This window comes from Amaranthus tricolor, chromosome 7, assembly GCF_026212465.1.
Source record: "Amaranthus tricolor cultivar Red isolate AtriRed21 chromosome 7, ASM2621246v1, whole genome shotgun sequence".
In the NCBI taxonomy this organism is placed as follows: domain Eukaryota; kingdom Viridiplantae; phylum Streptophyta; class Magnoliopsida; order Caryophyllales; family Amaranthaceae; genus Amaranthus; species Amaranthus tricolor.
The window spans coordinates 26,241,646-26,262,268 of record NC_080053.1 but is presented as its reverse complement, the minus strand read 5'-3'; the positions used below and the strand labels follow the sequence as shown (position 1 = coordinate 26,262,268).

Below are 20,623 nucleotides of genomic sequence, written 5' to 3'. Positions count from 1 at the left end.
AAACAGACTGAATAAGAGTTCAAAATGGGGGCGTAGCCTGTTAAACACCTCTAATTGTAACTAGTCAAAGTGTTATACACAACTCAACTATAAAATATTAAACTAAGTAAAACTACATCATTAAAAAAAAACAAATAAATTAAAATTAAAAGGGTAGAAGAAACAACAATTTAGTGCTCAACCCATTTAGTCTAGAATAAATAAAAGGAACAAGATTCCAAGAGAAAAATGAAAGAAAAAGAAGGATTAGCTATAGTTTGTCATCTTATACCAATTTAAAAAGAACTATTGTTTGACCTCATTTACATAGCAAGGTTGCAATGCTCAAACAACCAATGTGTAGTTCTATAATAATACTACTAAATTGTAAAATTGTATATAGTAAATTCTAAATACTAAATGTTAACAGCATTTATCACTGCAAGATTCAATAGAGCAGATGTGAGCTCTAAACGAAGACGGTAAGATGGGGACGAAGCTGATTATTGCTGCAACAGCATCAAGCGATTGGGGATGTAACCTTGCGCGCGTATGAAAGAACCATCACAAAATCCTTGGCAGAGTCGCCAACGAAAGTATGTACCTTTTGGGACGATGAAGTTTGAACCCATGCGTCTAATAGGCTGCTAACTTTCAAGTTAGACATCACTGGTTGTCCTTGGCACAGAATTTGGACCTGTAATATAGTCTAAAAGCTTACGTATCGTGCACATATTTTGCACATGTTTGCTCCTAAATAAAGTAATGTTTAAAAACGCATCATGATACGAGACATTGAATGAAGAAGGGAACAATTACAGCTCAAAAACGAGAAAAAAATATTGCACTAGACGTGGTTCTATATGAACCAACTAAAATTAGCAGGCGTTAATGAACTCTTTATGTCATTATGTGCCTTCCAAATATGTGCAAAGACTTCAAAACTACGACTAATCTTGAATAGTGCTTTTGTCTAGAAACTAAGCACTAGACATATTATTGGGGAAACACGAGGTGCACTCACTCTATAAGCCAAGAAGATACCATCCCAAAACCATATAACAATGGAAGGAAGGGCTCTAATGACTTATAATGGCTGCACATGATCTTTAATTTATCGATGTGGGATAAATCATCCCAACATAGACATGTATGTCAAGTATCAGCAACCAGGTAAGAACTAGTGCATATGTGAATGCATGATCAGCTAGTATGCGAACATTCTCAAAAGCTGGCTAACGCAGATATGTTAATGTTTGAGCTGGTATTATAATGGTTTTGTCGAGACGAGTTAATATCAACACTTAAGTCCCGCCAAAATGCTAAAACTCAATCGGACAATTACTTCACTAGGAGCTATCCCTTTTCAGTTAAACCGTTAAAAAAACATAAACTAGTAGAGTTGTGGACATTGGAGAAACTAAATAACACGAGTTACTGAATGCTTCCATAACGATGAACTAGGAATTTAATGGATGAGTTTAGTACTGACCTCTGCTTCACTTGCGAGATCAAGTTTCTTTGCAAGGTATTTTTGAATAGACAAAACTGGCATGTTTCCATTCCTACACGAGTAAAAAGTAACAAAAGTATAAAAAACGAAACAAATAAATGCGAGTAGTCATTCTTCAGAAGTACGCATTGTTAAATAGTATAATTCACGTATTAAAATCCATCAGGAATATTTCCTTTGATAGTAGAAAATAGTGATAGTAACAAGAACCAGATAATATCACATCTAAAACTTCAAATCATTGATACTGAATCTCCGGTTGTTTAAGTTAATTCATTTAATTTCCCACTAATGTTACCTAATGGCTTACTTTTCTTTCATAAATTACAAAAAAAAAAAATAAAAAAAATTCAAGATGGTTCTTAAAGAAACCGACAAGTCTTAAATAATATTACTTCCAAAAATAGTACTCCCTCGTCCTCATTTTGCACCTCTTTCCATTTTAGTCTTTTCTACTCATTTTGCACCATTTCCCTTTTTGGCAATGACCCCATTTTCTTTTTTTTTTTTAATCTCATTCACAAACTTATTATCTCTCTCCATTTTAACCAATTATTTCTATCATCGACTTTTTTTTGTCTTATTCTTCAACCCAATTCCCTTCCCACTAAATTTCACACAAAATATTTTGGGTGCATTCTAATAGGGACGGAGAAAGTATTACCAAGTAGTCAATCACTAAAACTAGCATATCTAGTTCTCATACAATGGCGCCAAGCGACAAATCCCCCCATCGGCATTCAAACAATTTAAAGAAACAACGGAATTGCATAACAATAACTTGGCGAGAGAGGTGAGAACTCACTTTACTCTTAAAAAAGCAGCATCTACTTGTGGCAACGGTGCCCCTTCAACCCTGAACCAACATATTTAAGTCAAAAAAAGAAAATGAAGAAAAAAACAATGCCAAATAGAAGTGAGACTGTACAAGGAAAAAAGAGATATAATCACTTACTGATCCTCAGCAGCAACCAATGAAAACCAAACTTGACCGTCTTTCCAATTTCGACGCGCTTCATTGACCACGACATGGGAACTGTTCGGTGGCAAAGATGCCGATGATTGTTTTCTGTTAAATGGACGTACCCTTTTACGTTTCACCGGTGCTGGGACTGACGGCACACTGGTTTTGACGTTCTGGACTTCAGCTCCTTGCCCATTCTCCTCAATATTCATCTTATTCATTTTTATATCAAGATCTCCGGAACCAGATGCCTCTGTTGTAGCAAGAGAAGGCCCTTGCAAATTAGACTTTGAAAACTTGCTTCTGTTTGCAGCTTCAACAAGAGTATTTAAAGGTTTCCACATATCAGCTTTTCCTTCCCGCTCTTCAGTGTCGTTTTCAGTGTGCTCATCATGAATCTGATCATTAGTAGATTTGGCTGAAGAACTCTGGAAAAATCAGGAAAAGTAACGTATCACATAAAATACTCGAGACACTGATATGGGTTTGGACACCCAAAACCATTATAAACCACTTTAGGCACGCACAAATTCTTGTGAGAAATGGTCTTTTTGAGAGACCATCCCTAATTCGGTCAGCCGACCATTATCATCTTTTAGTTTAATTAAGTTTTAATGGGCTGGGCCTCAAAGACGTCTCTCAAAGAGACGGTCTCTCAGGAGACTGGCTGTCTTGTACGAATTTGGCAAAACAACAATGGCCGCAAGTTCTAAGGTTTCAGAATTGTGGCAAGTCAATGATTTTGATGCGTAACAAGACGCAAAAGTATCACATATAATCAGTCATATTTTTAGTAGCAAGCTTCCGAATTTGTGAATCACAAAATGTGGGGCAAAGGGAGTACAATTCTTCCGGACAAAAACGAACGAGTTCAGATCACATTCACCTGCTTCTTATTTTGAATGATTTTATTAAGAGTCTCAGGTGAGCTTGATCCATCAAGATGATCATCCAAAGAATCGTCCACTGACTTAAGAGTTTCTTCAGCAACAGGACTAGAACTTCTTGGAACAGAACCTTTTCTTCCAGCTCTTGTTCTTCTTCCTGTAACACCAGCCTGCATAGACACTCTTGGTGTGCTGACCACTAATGATGATAGTGATCTTTCCTTTACCTTAGCAGGAGGGGAGTTCGCCGGGACAATTTCAGGTGCAGCGACCTTTCTTCCTCTCAGAGGAAAAATCTTGGCCCTGATATCTGCCAGGTTGTGGTCCGGCCTGCATTATGCCAAAAGAGAACATAAATATGCCAAACACAAAAAAAAAAGATACACGCTACAAAGATTATAAAAAAGATAGCCAAAGGGTAACAATGCATTATTTAGGGTACATATATAAATCATTGAGCAGTAAATTTAGCGGACATCTTTGGTCTTTTATCATAATATAAAATAATCAGCCCGTCTTGTATGAGACCGTCTCACGGTGAGATGGCCTCAAAACAAGAAGCCCATAAGCTAAAAGTTTCTATTATTAGGCTATTTAACCATGTATGAGGCATGTCTCATGGTGAGACCATCTCATACAAGAATTTGTGTAAAATAATAGGGTACATGAAAATATCATCTAATGATCAAATCAAGGAAGTCTTGTTGTATGAGATTTTACTTTACAAGATACCAAAGAAGGCAACCAAGTGAGGGAGAGAGAAAGACGGTGCAACTGACCTGAGTTTTTCCACCGGAACACAGCCCAAATTAACATCACACACAGGGCAGCTATCAACATCCTCGTCCGACAATTTATCATATATACATTTCCTGCAAACTGGGAAGGTTTTCAAATATTAGAATCTAATTAAGGAACTCTCGCACGGCATATCCTAGTTAGAATATATGTCGTCAATGATGGCGTAATTTGGTTCAGAATAACATAAATAAAACAGCAGATTAAAAATTCAAAAAATCTTGCTTACCAAATCGGAAATAGGTAATTAAAAAGATCAGGGTAGGGTACACATAAAAATTTAATGCACAATCCAACTAAATATAAGATAATCAGGATTGTATACCCCTTTAAGAGGAAAACATGAGATAATTAGCATGATTGAGCATGTAATTGCATTTCAAACCAATAATGTAATCGACAACAGTAAGAATGAATCTAAAACCGTACAATTCTCGACTACAACACCTGTGATCTTAAAACACTAAAAGTTCTAACGTTTGGGAATAATTACCTCTACTATTAAACACTTGCTATCATGCCAAACACTGCATTTGTATTTATTTTTGTTAAGTTTTGACCCATCAAACAACTAAAAACTAGCTAAATTGATACGCCGAGCACAACTTTAATTTGTTACTCTTGAATTTACAAGTGATTTATACCCATCAAGGGCAAAGCCAAATAATTAGAGTTAAGAGGGCCGAAAAAATATGAAATAATGCTAGCAATATAATCGGAAAATCTATAGGGGCAAAAAAGAAATAGGCCGTGAGAATAGATTGCGAAAATAGGTTGCGGGGGTGACCAAACCCTCAATGTGGCTTCACCACTGATACCCATGCACGAGAAGCTCCATTCACGTAAAGTAATTTAAGACAAATTCATAAATTTTATTCGCTTTGAACCTACAAAGCACTCCATCAGTGAAATCATTATAGAATAAACCAAGAGGATTAATCAACCCCTTCAATAAATCCAGACGTAGCATTTTAATTATTTATGGAACCATCGATTCTAATACCATGTTAAATTTGGCTGGACTGATTGTCAATGCGAGCATATAATTAAAAAAAACACAAGGTGCACACAATTATGGTCAAGGAGATACCATCCCAAAACCATATGGCAATGGGAGGAACCGAGGAAGGACTCCAATCACTTATGACGTGTGCACACCAATTTCATTCATCGATGTGGGATAAATAAACCATCCCAACATTTATCACCAAATGATGGAAATCTCATAAATTTATCAATTAAACTTCAGTAGATCAGGTATGACACTTCACAACAATACAGAAAACAATTACAAAATCAACCCAACATAAATTAACCCATGATACTGAAAAGAATCGATCCAAAAGCATCGATTAACATCTAAAAGTCAAAGAAACAGCAATTACATGATCATTAAACATAGAATTAACACTCATCAACTCAAATTCCATCATCAATAAACAGTAATTTTTGACAATAATTATGAAATCAACCAATGAAAACCTTCAACCAGAAGCATTAATTAATTCCCAAATAATGATAATTCAATAAATTCAACAGCAATTACATGAAAACGGCACAAAAATTGCAGATTTCAGACAAATAATAAGAATTCATTCAATCAACACAAACAGTACGGCTTCAAATTACAGCGTAGACCAAAAATGAGAACTGTGTTTGACTTTATCAGCAAAATTCAAAACCGTATCAATCAAAGCATCTGAAATATCAGTCTACGTATCATCAACATGAAACGAATTCAAAAATCACGCGAAAACTTTGCATGATGAAAAAAGAGATTCAACTTCACGTAAAAAATCAATCAATAACAACAACAATTCACATTCCCTACCAACAAATTTACGTTCAAAACTACCGAATTGAAGCAAAAAAACAAAACCCCAGATAAAATAATCCACAATTCAACAACAAAAAAGTACCCAATTCATAAACAAATCACAAATGCAATGTACCCAAGTAATTGATCGAAAGAAACCCAGAAAACAAAAAATCAAGAGAACTTACACGTATGAAGGCAAAGCGAGATGGTTGTAGCCTCACGAACAAGCTTATTGCAAAGAGGGCATGTCATGCATGCCGCTAACACCGATTTCTTCACCTTAACAACCTGAGTAGATGAACTCGACATACTTTCCCACACTAATTCAATACTTCTCTCTCTAAAATAATGTCTAAAACTTAAATTTTTGATGAAAAAATGAAGGGTTTAAATGGTTAATTTGGAAGGTAGAATTAAGGAAAGAAACGATAATGGATCTGGGGAATTAATTTGGGGAGAATCATTAACGGGCAGATAATGATTTTCTGCGTGTTTAGAATTGATTCATTGAATTTGTCAAGAGAAATAAGAAATTAAACGTTGGTTTTTGGGTAATTTGTTACTCATTTGGGTTTGTTTGGGAGTAGACTGAGAACTAAGAAGGAAATATATGAAATTTGTTGGAGATAGAACATAAAGGAGGTGATTCAGTTATGCTAATTCCCTAAACAAGAGAGAGAAACATACAACACAATTTTAATCTTTTATGAAATGGCTTTTGTCATTATTTTAAGGTAAAATTTAATTGTCGGAGATATTTACGTATAAATAAGAATTAAATCGACTTTAAGTATGTTTGGTAAATGATTTTTGACTTAAATCATTTGTTGTTTGAATCATTTAAAAGTACTAACTATTATTAAATGATAAGTAGAGTTGTTTCATTTACTTTTAGATTTCAGTGTGAAAGATAAAAAAGACTAATGAAATTTAATGTGTAATAATAATATTATTCCTCTTTTTGTTTTGTGTCATCGATATTTTATAAAAAAAACCCTAATAACTCATATTACATAGCAAAAAAATGGAAATTTATACTTAAATTATATTCAATTTAATATCAACCTTATATATGAAAATATATTTTTTGGGCCTCAAAAAATTTGCGACTCTGGGTGATAGGTCGCTTTGCCCTTGCTAATTGACGACTATGGTGATAAGCCAGTTGTTTAAGTTAGGTACAACGGTCTACGGTGATAATTGATTAAAAAAATTATTTGATGGTTGTTGGTTATTTATTGGAAAAACAAATAGGCCAAAAGCTAAAATTAATAGTAGCTTTTGATTTTGGATTAAAAGTAGATTCTTAGCAAGCTTAAAAGTCATTTGTTGAATATATTTTTAATAATTTGATTAATTAAAAAGTCAAAGGTCAATAACAAAAAAAAATAGCGAAATAATAATTACTAAATACCCCAATATGTAAAATATCAAACTCAAAATAGAACTAAATAATACCAAATATACGGTTTTACTAATATCAACTTTTAATATTATTTTTAAATATATCAAAGATTTTAAGCCAAAATAACCTCACCAAGTTTCTCACCAAGATTTTCTGAATATTTCATTAATGATATCCTATTTGCTAGCTAATATTTTAGGGTTATGGGTTGAAGTATTTACTTCCTATCTATTCATGAATGTGTGGTTCTCATGAAGAAAATCTAAGATTTCATCTTTCCTTTCATCAAAATATTGTTTCTTCACTTGTTTATTTAAATTACTCTTTTCCCTTCACAAAAATATTTATTACAAATTTTTGTTAAGTTGATTTTTTGACGATTTATCACCTGCACAGAGCAATAAACTATATTGCTCTTTTCTTCTTCTTGGTGCTTCATTTAAAACCTTCCAATACTTAGCCAAATTCTTTCTATGTCACATAAAAATAGCATAAGAACACATTAAATAAGCATTTAAAATATGGAAAATTTTCATATAATTGTTGGATAGATAAATAATTGCATTTATCAATGCAATCAAGTCGAGTCATTGGATTTCACTAAATATTCTCCCATTAATTTATTTTGAAAATTGTCATTATTCTTTTTATTATTTTTCTTATAAAATCAAAATCTATTAGAGCAATCAGTATGATAATTTTTTACTCTGTCAAAAATTACTTATCTTATATTTTTTTTATATTTTATGATATATTTACATCTTCATCACACTCAAGATTATTTGTTACCATAAATTCACAAATTTTCTATCACCAATTTACAATTTTTCTATCCTATTTTCTCTGTTTCATTAAGTTTATTACATTTTGATTAAAAAGCTCTCATAATTTTAGTGAAAGCATAACTAATTTAATTAAACAGAGAGTACTTTTTATCCCTTTCAAAAACATCACTAAATGATATTTTATTCTCAATACCAGATTCATCCTCCAAATTTCATTCAAAACTTGGTATTTTCCGCCAAAAAATCATGGTAGTTAAGGCTCTGTTTTATAGAGATTTCATTCCTATATTTTTTTTAATTCTAAACCAAAAAATAAAAAATAAAAAAAACAAAAAAGAGTATCAAATTTTTAGCTATCTTTTTTATAAGTTACATTATTTTTATAAAACTATTACTCCTATATTTGTTACTGTGATACACGGACACGGCACTGAACAGGCGTGTCGCATGTCGGATACGTGTCGGACACGGACACGCGAAAATTTGTGTCTGACACGCCAAATAAAGTGTTCAATATTTTAATATTTTTCCGGACACGCCGACACGGCAAGGGACACGGCAAAAGTCAAGGACACGTTTTTTAAAAAAAATAAAAAATAAAAAATAAAAAAATTGAATTTCAGAATAGTCACTCATAGTCACTGATACACGAATTCCCTTTCCCAGTTTCCCTTCCCTCTCAATTCCCTCTCTTGCTCTCCTCTCACTCCTCTCAACTCTCTTTCACTCTAACCCTAAAAACTTTACACAACTCTTCCTCCACCTCCACTGTCGCCGCCGCACTCCCGCACCACGCCACCGCCGTCGGCTGCTCCTCCTGTCCTCCATCAGACCATCATAGACGAACACTGCCGCACTCTCTTTTGATTTTCTTTAAGGTATTTTCACTCTTTATCCTAAATCATAATATTAATCTTGTTCTAATCTTTAATCTTAGTGTTAATCTTAAATTCTTAATCTTAATTTCTTGTGAATTCAAATTTGTTAATGTTGAAATTGGGTTTAAAAAACCTGAAATTGGATTTAAAAAACCTGGAATTGGGTTTAAGAATTCTATTTGTGAATTCAAATTGTTTCTAAGCTATTGAAAATTTGAACCAACATTTGAAAATGTTGAAATTTTAGTAATAATTTTGTTAGAATGTTGTTTCTTGATTTTTTTTGTTTATGTTGTTTGAGTGATTGAAAATTTGTTAATGTTAAATTGTTAATGTGTTTGTAATTTGAATTTTAAAAAGTTGAAATGTAGTTCTTGATTTTTTTGTATATCCTCTTTGAATATTTGTTAATTGTTATTTGTTAATGTTAAATTGTTAATGTGTTTGTAATTTGAATTTTGACTTTGAAAATCTAGAAGATTCTATTTATCTTGGCATGGCGGATCTTTCTCTTGATGAGCCCGAGTTGGAAACTACTTTTGTAGTAGCGGAGGATGATGATGGATGTCATATGGATGATGTGTGATGATCAAACTTAAATTTACCTATTTATTTGGTTTTCTTTGATTTGGTTTGTATGACTATTTTTAAATACTCATATTGTTTATTTGGTACTTATTTGCATTTTATGTGAGTTTTATGTTTTTAAAGTGTTTATTTACAAATATCAAATGAAAGATTATAAAATTATCTTTAATTTGATATATTTATAATATTATCATTTTCGTGTCCCCGTGTCCGCCATTTTTAAGTTGGCGTTTTCCCGTACCCGTATCGTGTCCGTATCCGTATCCGTGTCCGTATCCGTATCCGTGTCCGTTTTAGTGCAACCTAGATTTGTTATTTATCTATTAATAATGTAATTTAGTGAATAAAAATTATAGTCAATTTAAATATTATTTCATTTGTCTTAATCTGTAATAGCTTATGTCAATTTTATACGAATTACCAATCTAACTAAATATATTGAAATTTATAATAATATATCCCCTTTATATCTTCGAATTTGACAAACTTTCTTCTATATACACCTCTTTATTACTTAGCTATATTTTTTTATTATCAAAAATTCTTTCATTAACTCTCATACACACTCGTTTCTTTCTTCAAACCATTAATATTATTTTTTTCCATTATCCACTTGTTTATTTGTTTTATTTTCAAACTAAATCTTAATAAATTAATTAAATTCATCCCTTTATAATAAATTCAATTAGTGACATAATAAGTGCTAATTAATTATAGATAAGAAAATTATTAATAGAAGTATAAAAGAAAAAATAATAAGAAAAAAATTTATAAAATGGTGTGAACCATGAAGAGAGAAATATATAACACATATTACTATTATTTAGTTCTAAATAAAATTCACCCATTATATATATATATATATATATATATATATATATATATATATATATATATATATATATATATATAAAAAATTAGTCATTTGCCATCTACACTCGGAGTAACTAAATAGGAGTATTAGTACTACTTTATGAACTTTTGACCCGATTCAATCAACGGTAGGTCCAAACACTAAACTCATGTCATGCAACAAACAATCCAAATCCCCCATATATCATTGACGCTTACAACATACTTTTATGTATTTCACCATCAATAAAATTTAGAAATTTTTTTGAAAAGTTATATTTATTTTTCAACTGAAATATAATTTGATTCTTATAAATAACTTTTTTAAATCTTATAATTGTAGATAATGTTAAGTTATGTAGTACTCCTATAATACAATGTTAATAAATATATTAGAAAATTACTCATGTAATTTATATAAAATCCCGCCAAATGAAAAAAGTTTACTAGCTAGAGTTGGCTTACTCTTAAATGAACTTTGTATCATGTGGTTTTTGCCAAAAATAAATCAATTAATTTACCGAGTAATATTTGTCATTAAAAAAATAAAAAATTACATAATTTTGTATTGATTAAAGACATACAAGATAATTCAGTGATCAAAAAATAAAAATCACATTTTAATAATATATTATTATTAAAAACTTTATGTACTGTACGAGATTTTATAATATTTGCATATGAAAATAAATATAAATAAAATTATATTCTACATTTTCTTATCTCACATAAAAACTTTACATTAGATGCATAAGGATTGAGAAAACATATTTTGCGACTACGTTGCAAATTTCTTTACATATTGAATTGAAGTCCAAGTAATGCAATACAATATCTTGACTTTATTATGTAATAAATAATGTAAATTGTTATTGTTCTAGTGAAAAGGTCTACTACTATATATAGCAACAAAAGACTCATAAACATAGTTACATTCAAATATTTTTTAGAAATAGTATGATATCTTTATTAAAATCGGGTCTTATTTCAGTTAGAGAGTAATAATCACTTTTAAAATAAGATTTTAAATTTCATTTATCCAGCCCGTGCTGTATCCAAAAAGATTGAATAATTCAGAGTGAAATTACAAAATTCTATAATGATAGAATGGATCATGCAATCCATCTAATGGAAAAAAGATTGATTGTGAAAGGTAGTATGAAAGCAATGTGTTTGTAACCTTCCTAGACATGTCTTAGTATGCTTGCAAGTTGCAACAATATCTTTAATGATAGGAAGCCAATAATTGCATTTTTGTGTGTATTATGATTCTCCCTTCACCAATTCTAAGTGTCATCCTACCACCCAATAAACCTAATTAGTTTTCTTAATTAAGTCTAGTTGGTGAACTTAAGTCACCCAATTAATTATCCTAACACTACTTATTCACATCAACTCATTGTACATGTTCCATATTATTGTAGGTAGTAACAAAAAAAATAAAAAAAATCAACATTATTACCTTTATTTATTTTGCTTTTTTACCATTTAAATTTGTAAGGTTAAATCTTATACTACCTCACTTCATCCTTTTATGTGAGAGTTTTTTGAGTGAAATATATCTATTAATAAAATATAGAGGTAGTATATCTTTTTCTACAAATTGGTGATTAAATGCCCAACTATAAAGGCTCACAATGACAAATGAGAAACTGATTCATGTTACAATTTTATAAAAATGGGTTTGAGCAACCCATAAAATAAAAAAAGAGGTAACCCACATACAAATTTAAAAAAGATTCACTACTAAAACAAAATTAGTACGAATTACTTCTCAAATTTATAAAGTGATATATCATCTTCTCATTTTCTGATAGTAATAACTCAAAAATTAGTAATAATAGCACTCTATCAAAACTCAATGCAAACCATCAAGTGAGATTTTGAAGACTTATAATGCCAAAAAGTTGAAACTCATAATAAAGGGCATTTAATTCGCATCAAAAGTCTTGTGTTCTTAATTTCTTATACTCCATAACAAATTAATATTGTTGAAAAAAAACGTAAACAACTTAAATTAACCGCTAGAGCGAGCTTTGTATTTTCTTTGAAATAAGGTTTTAGGTGATTACATATATGTTGTGTATTTGATTAATAGAATGCTTTTTTTTAAAAAAAAAAAATTAAATAATCTTTACCCATGAAAAGCTTTTTGGTCATGTTAAATTGTTAACACTTGTTCCTGTTTGGATTTGTAGGACAACTAATTAAGAACTTAATCCCCTGATTTATAATTAATCAGGAGTTAAGTACTGGTGGAAGCTTGTCTTTGCTATCTTGCCAAGCAATGCAGTAAGATCACCGGAGAAGATGATTATTCCTGTAAAATGCAACAAGGGGTTAGCAGGGCTCGAAATGTTTTTCTGGGACCCACTCCAACACCCAAGTCAGTATCAGTTTGAGACAAATTGCCTAATAGATCCTTCCAAGAGCACTGTTGCTGTAAGGTGGATTACTACTTAGGACTTATTTTGACGTGAGGTCTTTGTGATTAATATCTGATAAATGTTCTTTTGAAGATTATTTAGAACAATAGTAATTACTCTCTTAGATTTATGATTGTGCAATTAATATTCTTTTGAAAATCAACGTGAGTCCCTTAAAATCAGATATAATAACTCCTTAGCAATAAATTACTTAGAGTCCTTTGTATCTCTCTTAATAGTATAAATTAGTTACCTCATTTATGTGCTCCTTGATGCGTACTTATAGTCCATCATCATGCATGTAGAACATTTCTTCTGTTATTTTATCAATCTCCGAAATTCCTTTGCATGTCACTGTTGTTGTCCACGACGTGTCAAGTTCCTCTTTCCTTTGATGATTTTTCCCTTATTTTATATGGTGCTCTTAGCTTTTTCTATTAACACGTGTCCCACTAGCTTATAATGACTTTCTATAAAGGACAAGTGTCTTCCAATCGCACGTGACCTTTCCATGCACTAATACTCCTAATGCACGTTCAGGGCTTCTTAAACCCTCCCAGATGAATGTTGTCAGATTATCTACTAATCTTATAATTTCTCCCAGATTAACATTAAATTAATCCTCCTAAATAGTTTTCTGCCATAATTACTTATGACTAATATTTTACATATACAACACTAATTGATGATCATCTTAGGCTAGGAATAGGATCGTAAATCGTTATTTGTATGTTTCTTTGTGGTTGGAAACTCAGTATTATTATATTCTTTGAATTAGCATAATAAAATAAAGTCTGTTTTTATAGAAAATATGAAAATTTGGTAATAAATAAAGAGTAGAAATAAACTGTGGAAATTAAAAAAATAAGTAAAACATATAAATAAAAGTAAGGGAAATTATCAATAATACTCTTGAGTTTTGGCACATTATCAATGGTACCTCTAAATTTTTTTATTATCAATGGTAGTTTCGTGTCATTGAGAGTGTTACAATTGTAAGCTTTTAAAACTTTTTTCGTCCAAAATCGTGCAAAACTGTTAACTTTTTTCTTTTTCTTTTATTTTTCAATTGAAAAATAAAAGAAAAAGAAAAAAGGTAATTGAAAATAAAAGAAAAAGAAAAAAAGTAAACGATTTTGGACGAAAAAAGGTTAAAAAAGATTACAGTGGTAAGAAGCTCAATAACACGAGTATCATCATCACCCAGTGTATCCCGCTTATAGGAAAACTATGATCAGGGTCTGGGGAGGAAAGGAGAGTGCGGTCAAAGGGTCTCTCGGCTCAAAAACGTTCAACTACTCGCAAAGCCTACAACTTACACAAACTATGATCAATACCAATAATTAAAAGAAAATAAAAAATAAGTAAAAATAAAATACAAAAAAAATCAAAAAAATTAAAATTAAAATAAAAAAATAAAAATAGAAAGTTAGAAATATAAAAGTGAAAAAAATCAATAACACGAGTATACCATTGATAAAGTGTCAAAATTCAGGAATACTATTAATAATTTTTCAAAAATTAAAAGAGAATAATAAATTACTGTCTAAAAATAAAAATAATGCTAAATAAGTAGGACCGAGGAAGCAGGTAGGTTTGAAAATTATAGCTTCTTAGAGGGATTATAGAAACAGTCTTGTGCTTGCTTGCCTAACAACCTTTGTCATGAATCGTTATTAGGATTAAGCCTTACAAGAATTAAAAAGAAAGTTATAATGTGTATTTGTGTCATTGTGTGGCGTCTAGGTTTGGACGTTATACGAAATAGTCTAGGTCAAATAATCAACACTACACGTATGAATATGACTCCGTTGTCTCATCAAATAAATAAACTAAAGTTTTGTTTGACAAATGGATAATGATAGCTATTTAGGTCAAACATATTTAGGAAAATTAATTGTTGGTTATTGACCGGTTTAATTATAAAGAAAAAATCAATAAAATGTTAAAAGTAGGTAAAAAAATATTCTTAATGCTATGTTTGAGAATAATGATTTTATTTGAAAATTTGAAATTGGCTCAAATCTATTGTTTGGCAAATTAAAAATTTTTAAATTTGGATTTGAATTAAATTCCATCATTGTTTTGAAAGTAGTTAAAATTGAGGATTTGAAAATGACTACCCAAACCTTGTCATTCTCAAATTCTTCATTTATGATTTCATAATTAAAATTCATAATCTGAAATGAAATACTTGTTCCCAAATAATACATTGAATACTTTTTGATTTTAGCTTTAAGCTAAATTTTCAACTAGCTTAAAGGTCTTTTATCAAATACTTATGTACATTGGCCGACTAATTTAAAAGCCAAATGACAAAAATCAATAAAAAAAACTAATAAAGAAGTCATTTGTCAAAAAAAAAAACAAAAAATAGGTTTCATTTCACTGAACATTTAGTTTTTTTTTTTAATAATACTTGATTCACTAATAAAGAGTCATACGACATCTATATCAGAGATATAAATTAGTAAGTACAAAACTAAGATTGTTGTATATGAGATCTAATAATTTTGAATATCCTCTTCCACATCGTTGTTTGAAACAATCTTCTACAAGGAGGTCTTTCGATCTGTTGTATTTTTGAGATGTAGTAGTTGATGATAATTGCAATTTTGGTGTCTACTGCATTATTGCTTTAATCTCTACCAACAAATCAAGTAAAGACCAAAAATTATAATCCAAACTTTTACAAGGAGAGAGATCATAACCCAATATATAGGTAGAATCATCCTAATGAATGGGTAGAACAACTCTTTTGTAGGGAGATGAAAATATTTATTCTAATCATATTGAAAAAACTTAAAACGGAGAAACTAAGGACTTACCATCAACTAAAAGGTTAATAATAGTCCCAAACCAGATTAGGTTTTTTAGAGAGAAAATGAGAGAAAAAGAGAGGGAGCGGCTACTCTAGGATTCCTTCACTGAAAATTTAGTTTAACATACTACCATTGATTTGTTTTTTTGATTTATTAACCCCTATTAACAAGAAAGAATTATAAAGAATTATATTATGTCGAAGATAATAAAATCATTGTTGAACCTATATTTATTAACCCTTATCTCACTGATCTGCATTTATATCTTTAAACGCCCTTGTAAGAAAAATCAAATTAATAACTTATTAATTGTTCAATATTATTTTCATCAAATCTCAAAGTAGTTATTGAAAATTATCTTTTCATCATTATAGGTTCATGGTTAAGGCTCTATAAAAAGTCCATAAATATTTAGGCAAGTATTAGAAAATACAAAATCATATAGAAACTACTCAATAGAATTTATGGCTCGTTTTGTTAGTGGTACTAAATGGTAGTAATGGGAATAATTTATATTGTAAAATTTTATTAAAAGTTTTCTGTCATTCCCATGGTAATGGAACTTTGATTATAAAATTTTTTTTTGTCTACATATATCCATTACCACTTAATACCATCTCTCCTAATGGTAATGCATTGGAAAGATATTTATGAAGAAAACGAGATGATTGAAGATGGACAAGTATGGCCATCAAGGTAGCAAGAGATTTTTCAACCAAAATTACACTAGTTTTTCATTTCCATTACCATCGTTTAATATCACCTACCAAACAGGCCGTTAAGGATATACAATAAGAAATTTTTTTTATGTTCACGAAGAAATAGGTACACGAGCTAGAGTAAACTTTATATAAAGCTCGTAACAACACTAGTGATAAATACATAATTCATAAGCCTTATCCATTTTTGAAGTGAAATGTACATAAATCATAGTTGCTTAAATCGCTTATTGAATATTTATTATGTTTTTTTGAGTTTACATCATACGATTTAAAAAATTTTCACATATTTAAGTACTATGATGAAAATTCAATGGCACAGAAATGATAGATACTAAATCATTAGCAATTGACAAATTGGTAATTAACTTGAAGATGGCCTTGTTGATAACCTTGACCGTTGGTGTCAATTTGATTAAAAACGTTAACATCAAGGTCTAATCCTCCGTTGCTGCACTGATCAACTATCCTTACGGTTGTTTGTGCTCCTGTTGCCATATTTGTTACCTGCCAAAACATTTTTTTAGTGCTATGGCCTAAAATACATGTTTTAGTTTTAAATTACTTTTATTCTATTTCATTTTCGACCAATAATTAGTTTTAAATTTTATTTAAAATATGCTTCTTTCTTTTCTCAAAGTTGTTCTCATAAAGATTGTTCACGGGAATTAAAAAATATATTATCTTTTAGATGATTGATATGTTATGTTATTAAGTGATAAATTTAATGGGAAAAACAGGAACCATAAGCATTGAAAAATATTAAAATAAAGTTAAAAAATATATTAAATAAAATTAGTGAGAAACGCGCAGGAACTATAACAATATAGAAATGCTATAATGAAGTTAATAGAAAAATATGTAGTATAATAAGCATTAATAAATAAAACTTAATAAATTAGGATAAATAAAGTTAATTATGTACAAAATTAGTGATATAAAATGAAAGATTTTTTAGGAAAACAACAAATAAAAAAACCTAAGACAACAAAACAGAATAACAGAAAGAGAGGGAGTACTACATATTAGCTTTAGATATGATATCTCCAATCATATTATAAATTTAAATTTTTGTGCGGATATTACAAACAATCTGAATTGATAATTATATTCGAGTGATTTCGAATCTAGTCAAAATACTTGAAATATAAAACTAACAGTTACTCTTGTGAGAGACCGACTTTTAAATAGATAACCTCAAAACAAGAAGCCCGCATTATTATTTTCTCTTTAATTTGTATTAATTGGGCTATTTAGTCCATATATCTAATGCGTCTCTTAGAGAGACCGTCTTTCACGACAATTTGTGTAAAACTAAAAAAACTTACCAAAAGACATTTGCCGCAAGAAGCTTGTCCAAGAGGACCGACGGGGCCACAAAAAGCAGTCCAACCGTATTGTTTGCGCCAAGACAAAGGTTGGTTGCCATCCCATGTAGCACAATACACACTAGCAGTGTAATAATTCCACCCAAAATTTTGTGGGTTATAGTAATTGTATGTTGCCCTAACATTACTTGCACTCTGTGCTTTGCTGCCTATTACTAGTGCTAGGCACACCACAGCCATTACTATAACACTCTTGCTTATCTCCATATTTTTTCAATTGATTTGTGTACAATTTTACTTGATTATTTGCTTGTAAGAAAGAGGTTAAGATTATGTCTATTTGTTAAAATGATTTGGTTGCTTTCTCATTAGGATTAATGTTAATATATACAAGATTACAACTATACTTTAGCAAATTAAATATTTTCCTAATATTCTACACATTCACAAAGATTATACAAGATATGCAAGTAATCAAAAGATATTATTCTAAGATATTCTAATTTTCTAATACACCCCCGCAGTCGAATCGGGAGGTTTAGAGACGCTAAGACTGGAATGAAAATCATCAAATAATACTTGAGAAATGCCTTTGGTGAAAATGTCAGCAATCTGATAACGTGTTAGAATGATTCAGGTTGCTTTCTCATTAGGATTAATGTTAATATATACAAGATTACAACTATACTTTAGCAAATTAAATATTTTCCTAATATTCTACACAATCACAAAGATTATACAAGATATGCAAGTAATCAAAAGATATTATTCTAAGATATTCTAATATTCTAATACACCCCTGCAGTCGAATCGGGAGGTTTAGAGACGCTGAGACTGGAACAAAAATCATCAAATAATACTTGAGAAAGGCCTTTGGTGAAAATGTCAGCAATCTGATAACGTGTTAGAATGATTTGGGTTGCTTTCTCATTAGGATTAATGTTAATATATACAAGATTACAACTATACTTTAGCAAATTAAATATTTTCCTAATATTCTACACAATCACAAAGATTATACAAGATATGCAAGTAATCAAAAGATATTATTCTAAGATATTCTAATATTCTAATACACCCCTGCAGTTGAATCGGGAGGTTTAGAGACGCTGAGACTGGAACGAAAATCATCAAATAATACTTGAGAAAGGCCTTTGGTGAAAATGTCAGCAATCTAATAACGTGTTAGAATGATTTGGGTTGCTTTCTCATTAGGATTAATGTTAATATATACAAGATTACAACTATACTTTAGCAAATTAAATATTTTCTTAATATTCTACACAATCATAAAGATTATACAAGATATGCAAGTAATCAAAAGATATTATTCTAAGATATTCTAATATTCTAATACACCCCCGCAGTCGAATCGGGAGGTTTAGAGACGCTGAGACTGGAACGAAAATCATCAAATAATACTTGAGAAATGCCTTTGGTGAAAATGTCAGCAATTTGATAACGTGTTAGAATGATTCGGGTTGCTTTCTCATTAGGATTAATGTTAATATATATACAAGATTACAACTATACTTTAGCAAATTAAATATTTTCCTAATATTCTACACATTTACAAAGATTATACAAGATATGCAAGTAATCAAAAGATATTATTCTAAGATATTCTAATATTCTAATACACCCCCGCAGTCGAATCGGGAGGTTTAGAGACGCTGAGACTGGAACGAAAATCATCAAATAATACTTGAGAAAGGCCTTTGGTGAAAATGTCAGCAATCTGATAACGTGTTAGAATGATTCGGGTTGCTTTCTCATTAGGATTAATGTTAATATATACAAGATTACAATTATACTTTAGCAAATTAAATATTTTCCTAATATTCTACACATTTACAAAGATTATACAAGATATGCAAGTAATCAAAAGATATTATTTTAAGATATTCTAATATTCTAATACTATTTATAATATGAATATTGTGTTGGGTTTTACTTAAATGCCCTTGTAGTTACAAACTAGTAATTGAGTGCTTTGAATATTCTACCTTCTAATGATTAGATTGTAAAGAAAAGTCGTGCTTTTTTTTTCTAAAGCCACCTTTATCACTATTGTAGATCGTGTGCGTTGGAGTACGGCAACAATGATTTAAAACATTCTCGATAATTTGACATTTATCTTATTTTATAATTGTCATTAATTTTGACCTACTTCAAAATAAATTTAAAATTATGTAAAAATTCATTATGAATACAAGATTTGATTTTAATTTGACTTAAAACACCTGATTAAAAATCGACTTTATGACCTCAGTAAACAACTCTAGGTACTGCAAGAATTTTTTTAGAGCACTCATGCTAATTTTTTTTACTCAGAAAAAAATATTGGTACATTAATTAGAGTAAATCATACCAAAGTTTCTCAAAGTTATCCTATATATATTAATTAAAATATATATAAAATAAATAATGCTAATTTTTTTAAAAAAAGGTGAGAGTCGCACAAAATGTGTGACTGTTTTGTGCGTCTCCGAAAATTTATGTGTTGTTTACTTGTTTAAGGTCTTGATTTTGACATCTTGGAACTTGAAACGGAGTACAAGGACAGCTGGTCATGGTGCAACAATGGGTTGACACTGCGGCTGGGTTGGACTACTTCGAGCGAGGGGAGGCTGGTCCGTGTTGCTGACTATAGTAAACTTAGTTTTTTACTGTTTTTATCCTATGAGTTTTGCTATATTTTCTATTTTAGTTTGTATCTTAAATTTGCTACTTTTTTATTGTAAGCCATAGCTCACACTTAAATTTGCTACTTTTTTATTGTAATCCATAACTCACACCTTTTTTTAGTTTTTATCCACACAATTAAAATATTTTTTAATCGTATCCGCACATGTCTTCT

At 30.3% G+C, this 20,623-nt stretch overlaps 2 protein-coding genes across 2 annotated transcripts; both read right to left on the bottom strand.

Annotated features, from left to right (window-relative positions):
• Positions 1–244: 244 nt before the first annotated feature.
• Positions 245–6,682, bottom strand: LOC130818099 (E3 ubiquitin protein ligase DRIP2-like). The gene is made up of 7 exons (XM_057684139.1): positions 6,146–6,682; positions 4,123–4,222; positions 3,343–3,673; positions 2,448–2,884; positions 2,298–2,348; positions 1,472–1,544; positions 245–676 (listed from the first exon to the last, which is right to left on the bottom strand). The coding sequence occupies exons 1-7, from the start codon at positions 6,267–6,269 to the stop codon at positions 500–502; spliced, it is 1,293 nt and encodes a 430-aa protein (XP_057540122.1). The 5' UTR covers positions 6,270–6,682; the 3' UTR covers positions 245–499.
• A 10,095-nt stretch (positions 6,683–16,777) lies between these two features.
• LOC130817787 (pathogenesis-related protein PR-4-like) lies at positions 16,778–18,055 on the bottom strand. Its single transcript, XM_057683680.1, has 2 exons — positions 17,764–18,055; positions 16,778–16,942 (listed from the first exon to the last, which is right to left on the bottom strand). Exons 1-2 carry the CDS (start codon positions 18,028–18,030, stop codon positions 16,778–16,780), a joined length of 432 nt encoding a protein of 143 aa, XP_057539663.1. The 5' UTR covers positions 18,031–18,055.
• Between the last annotated feature and the right edge of the window lie 2,568 nt (positions 18,056–20,623).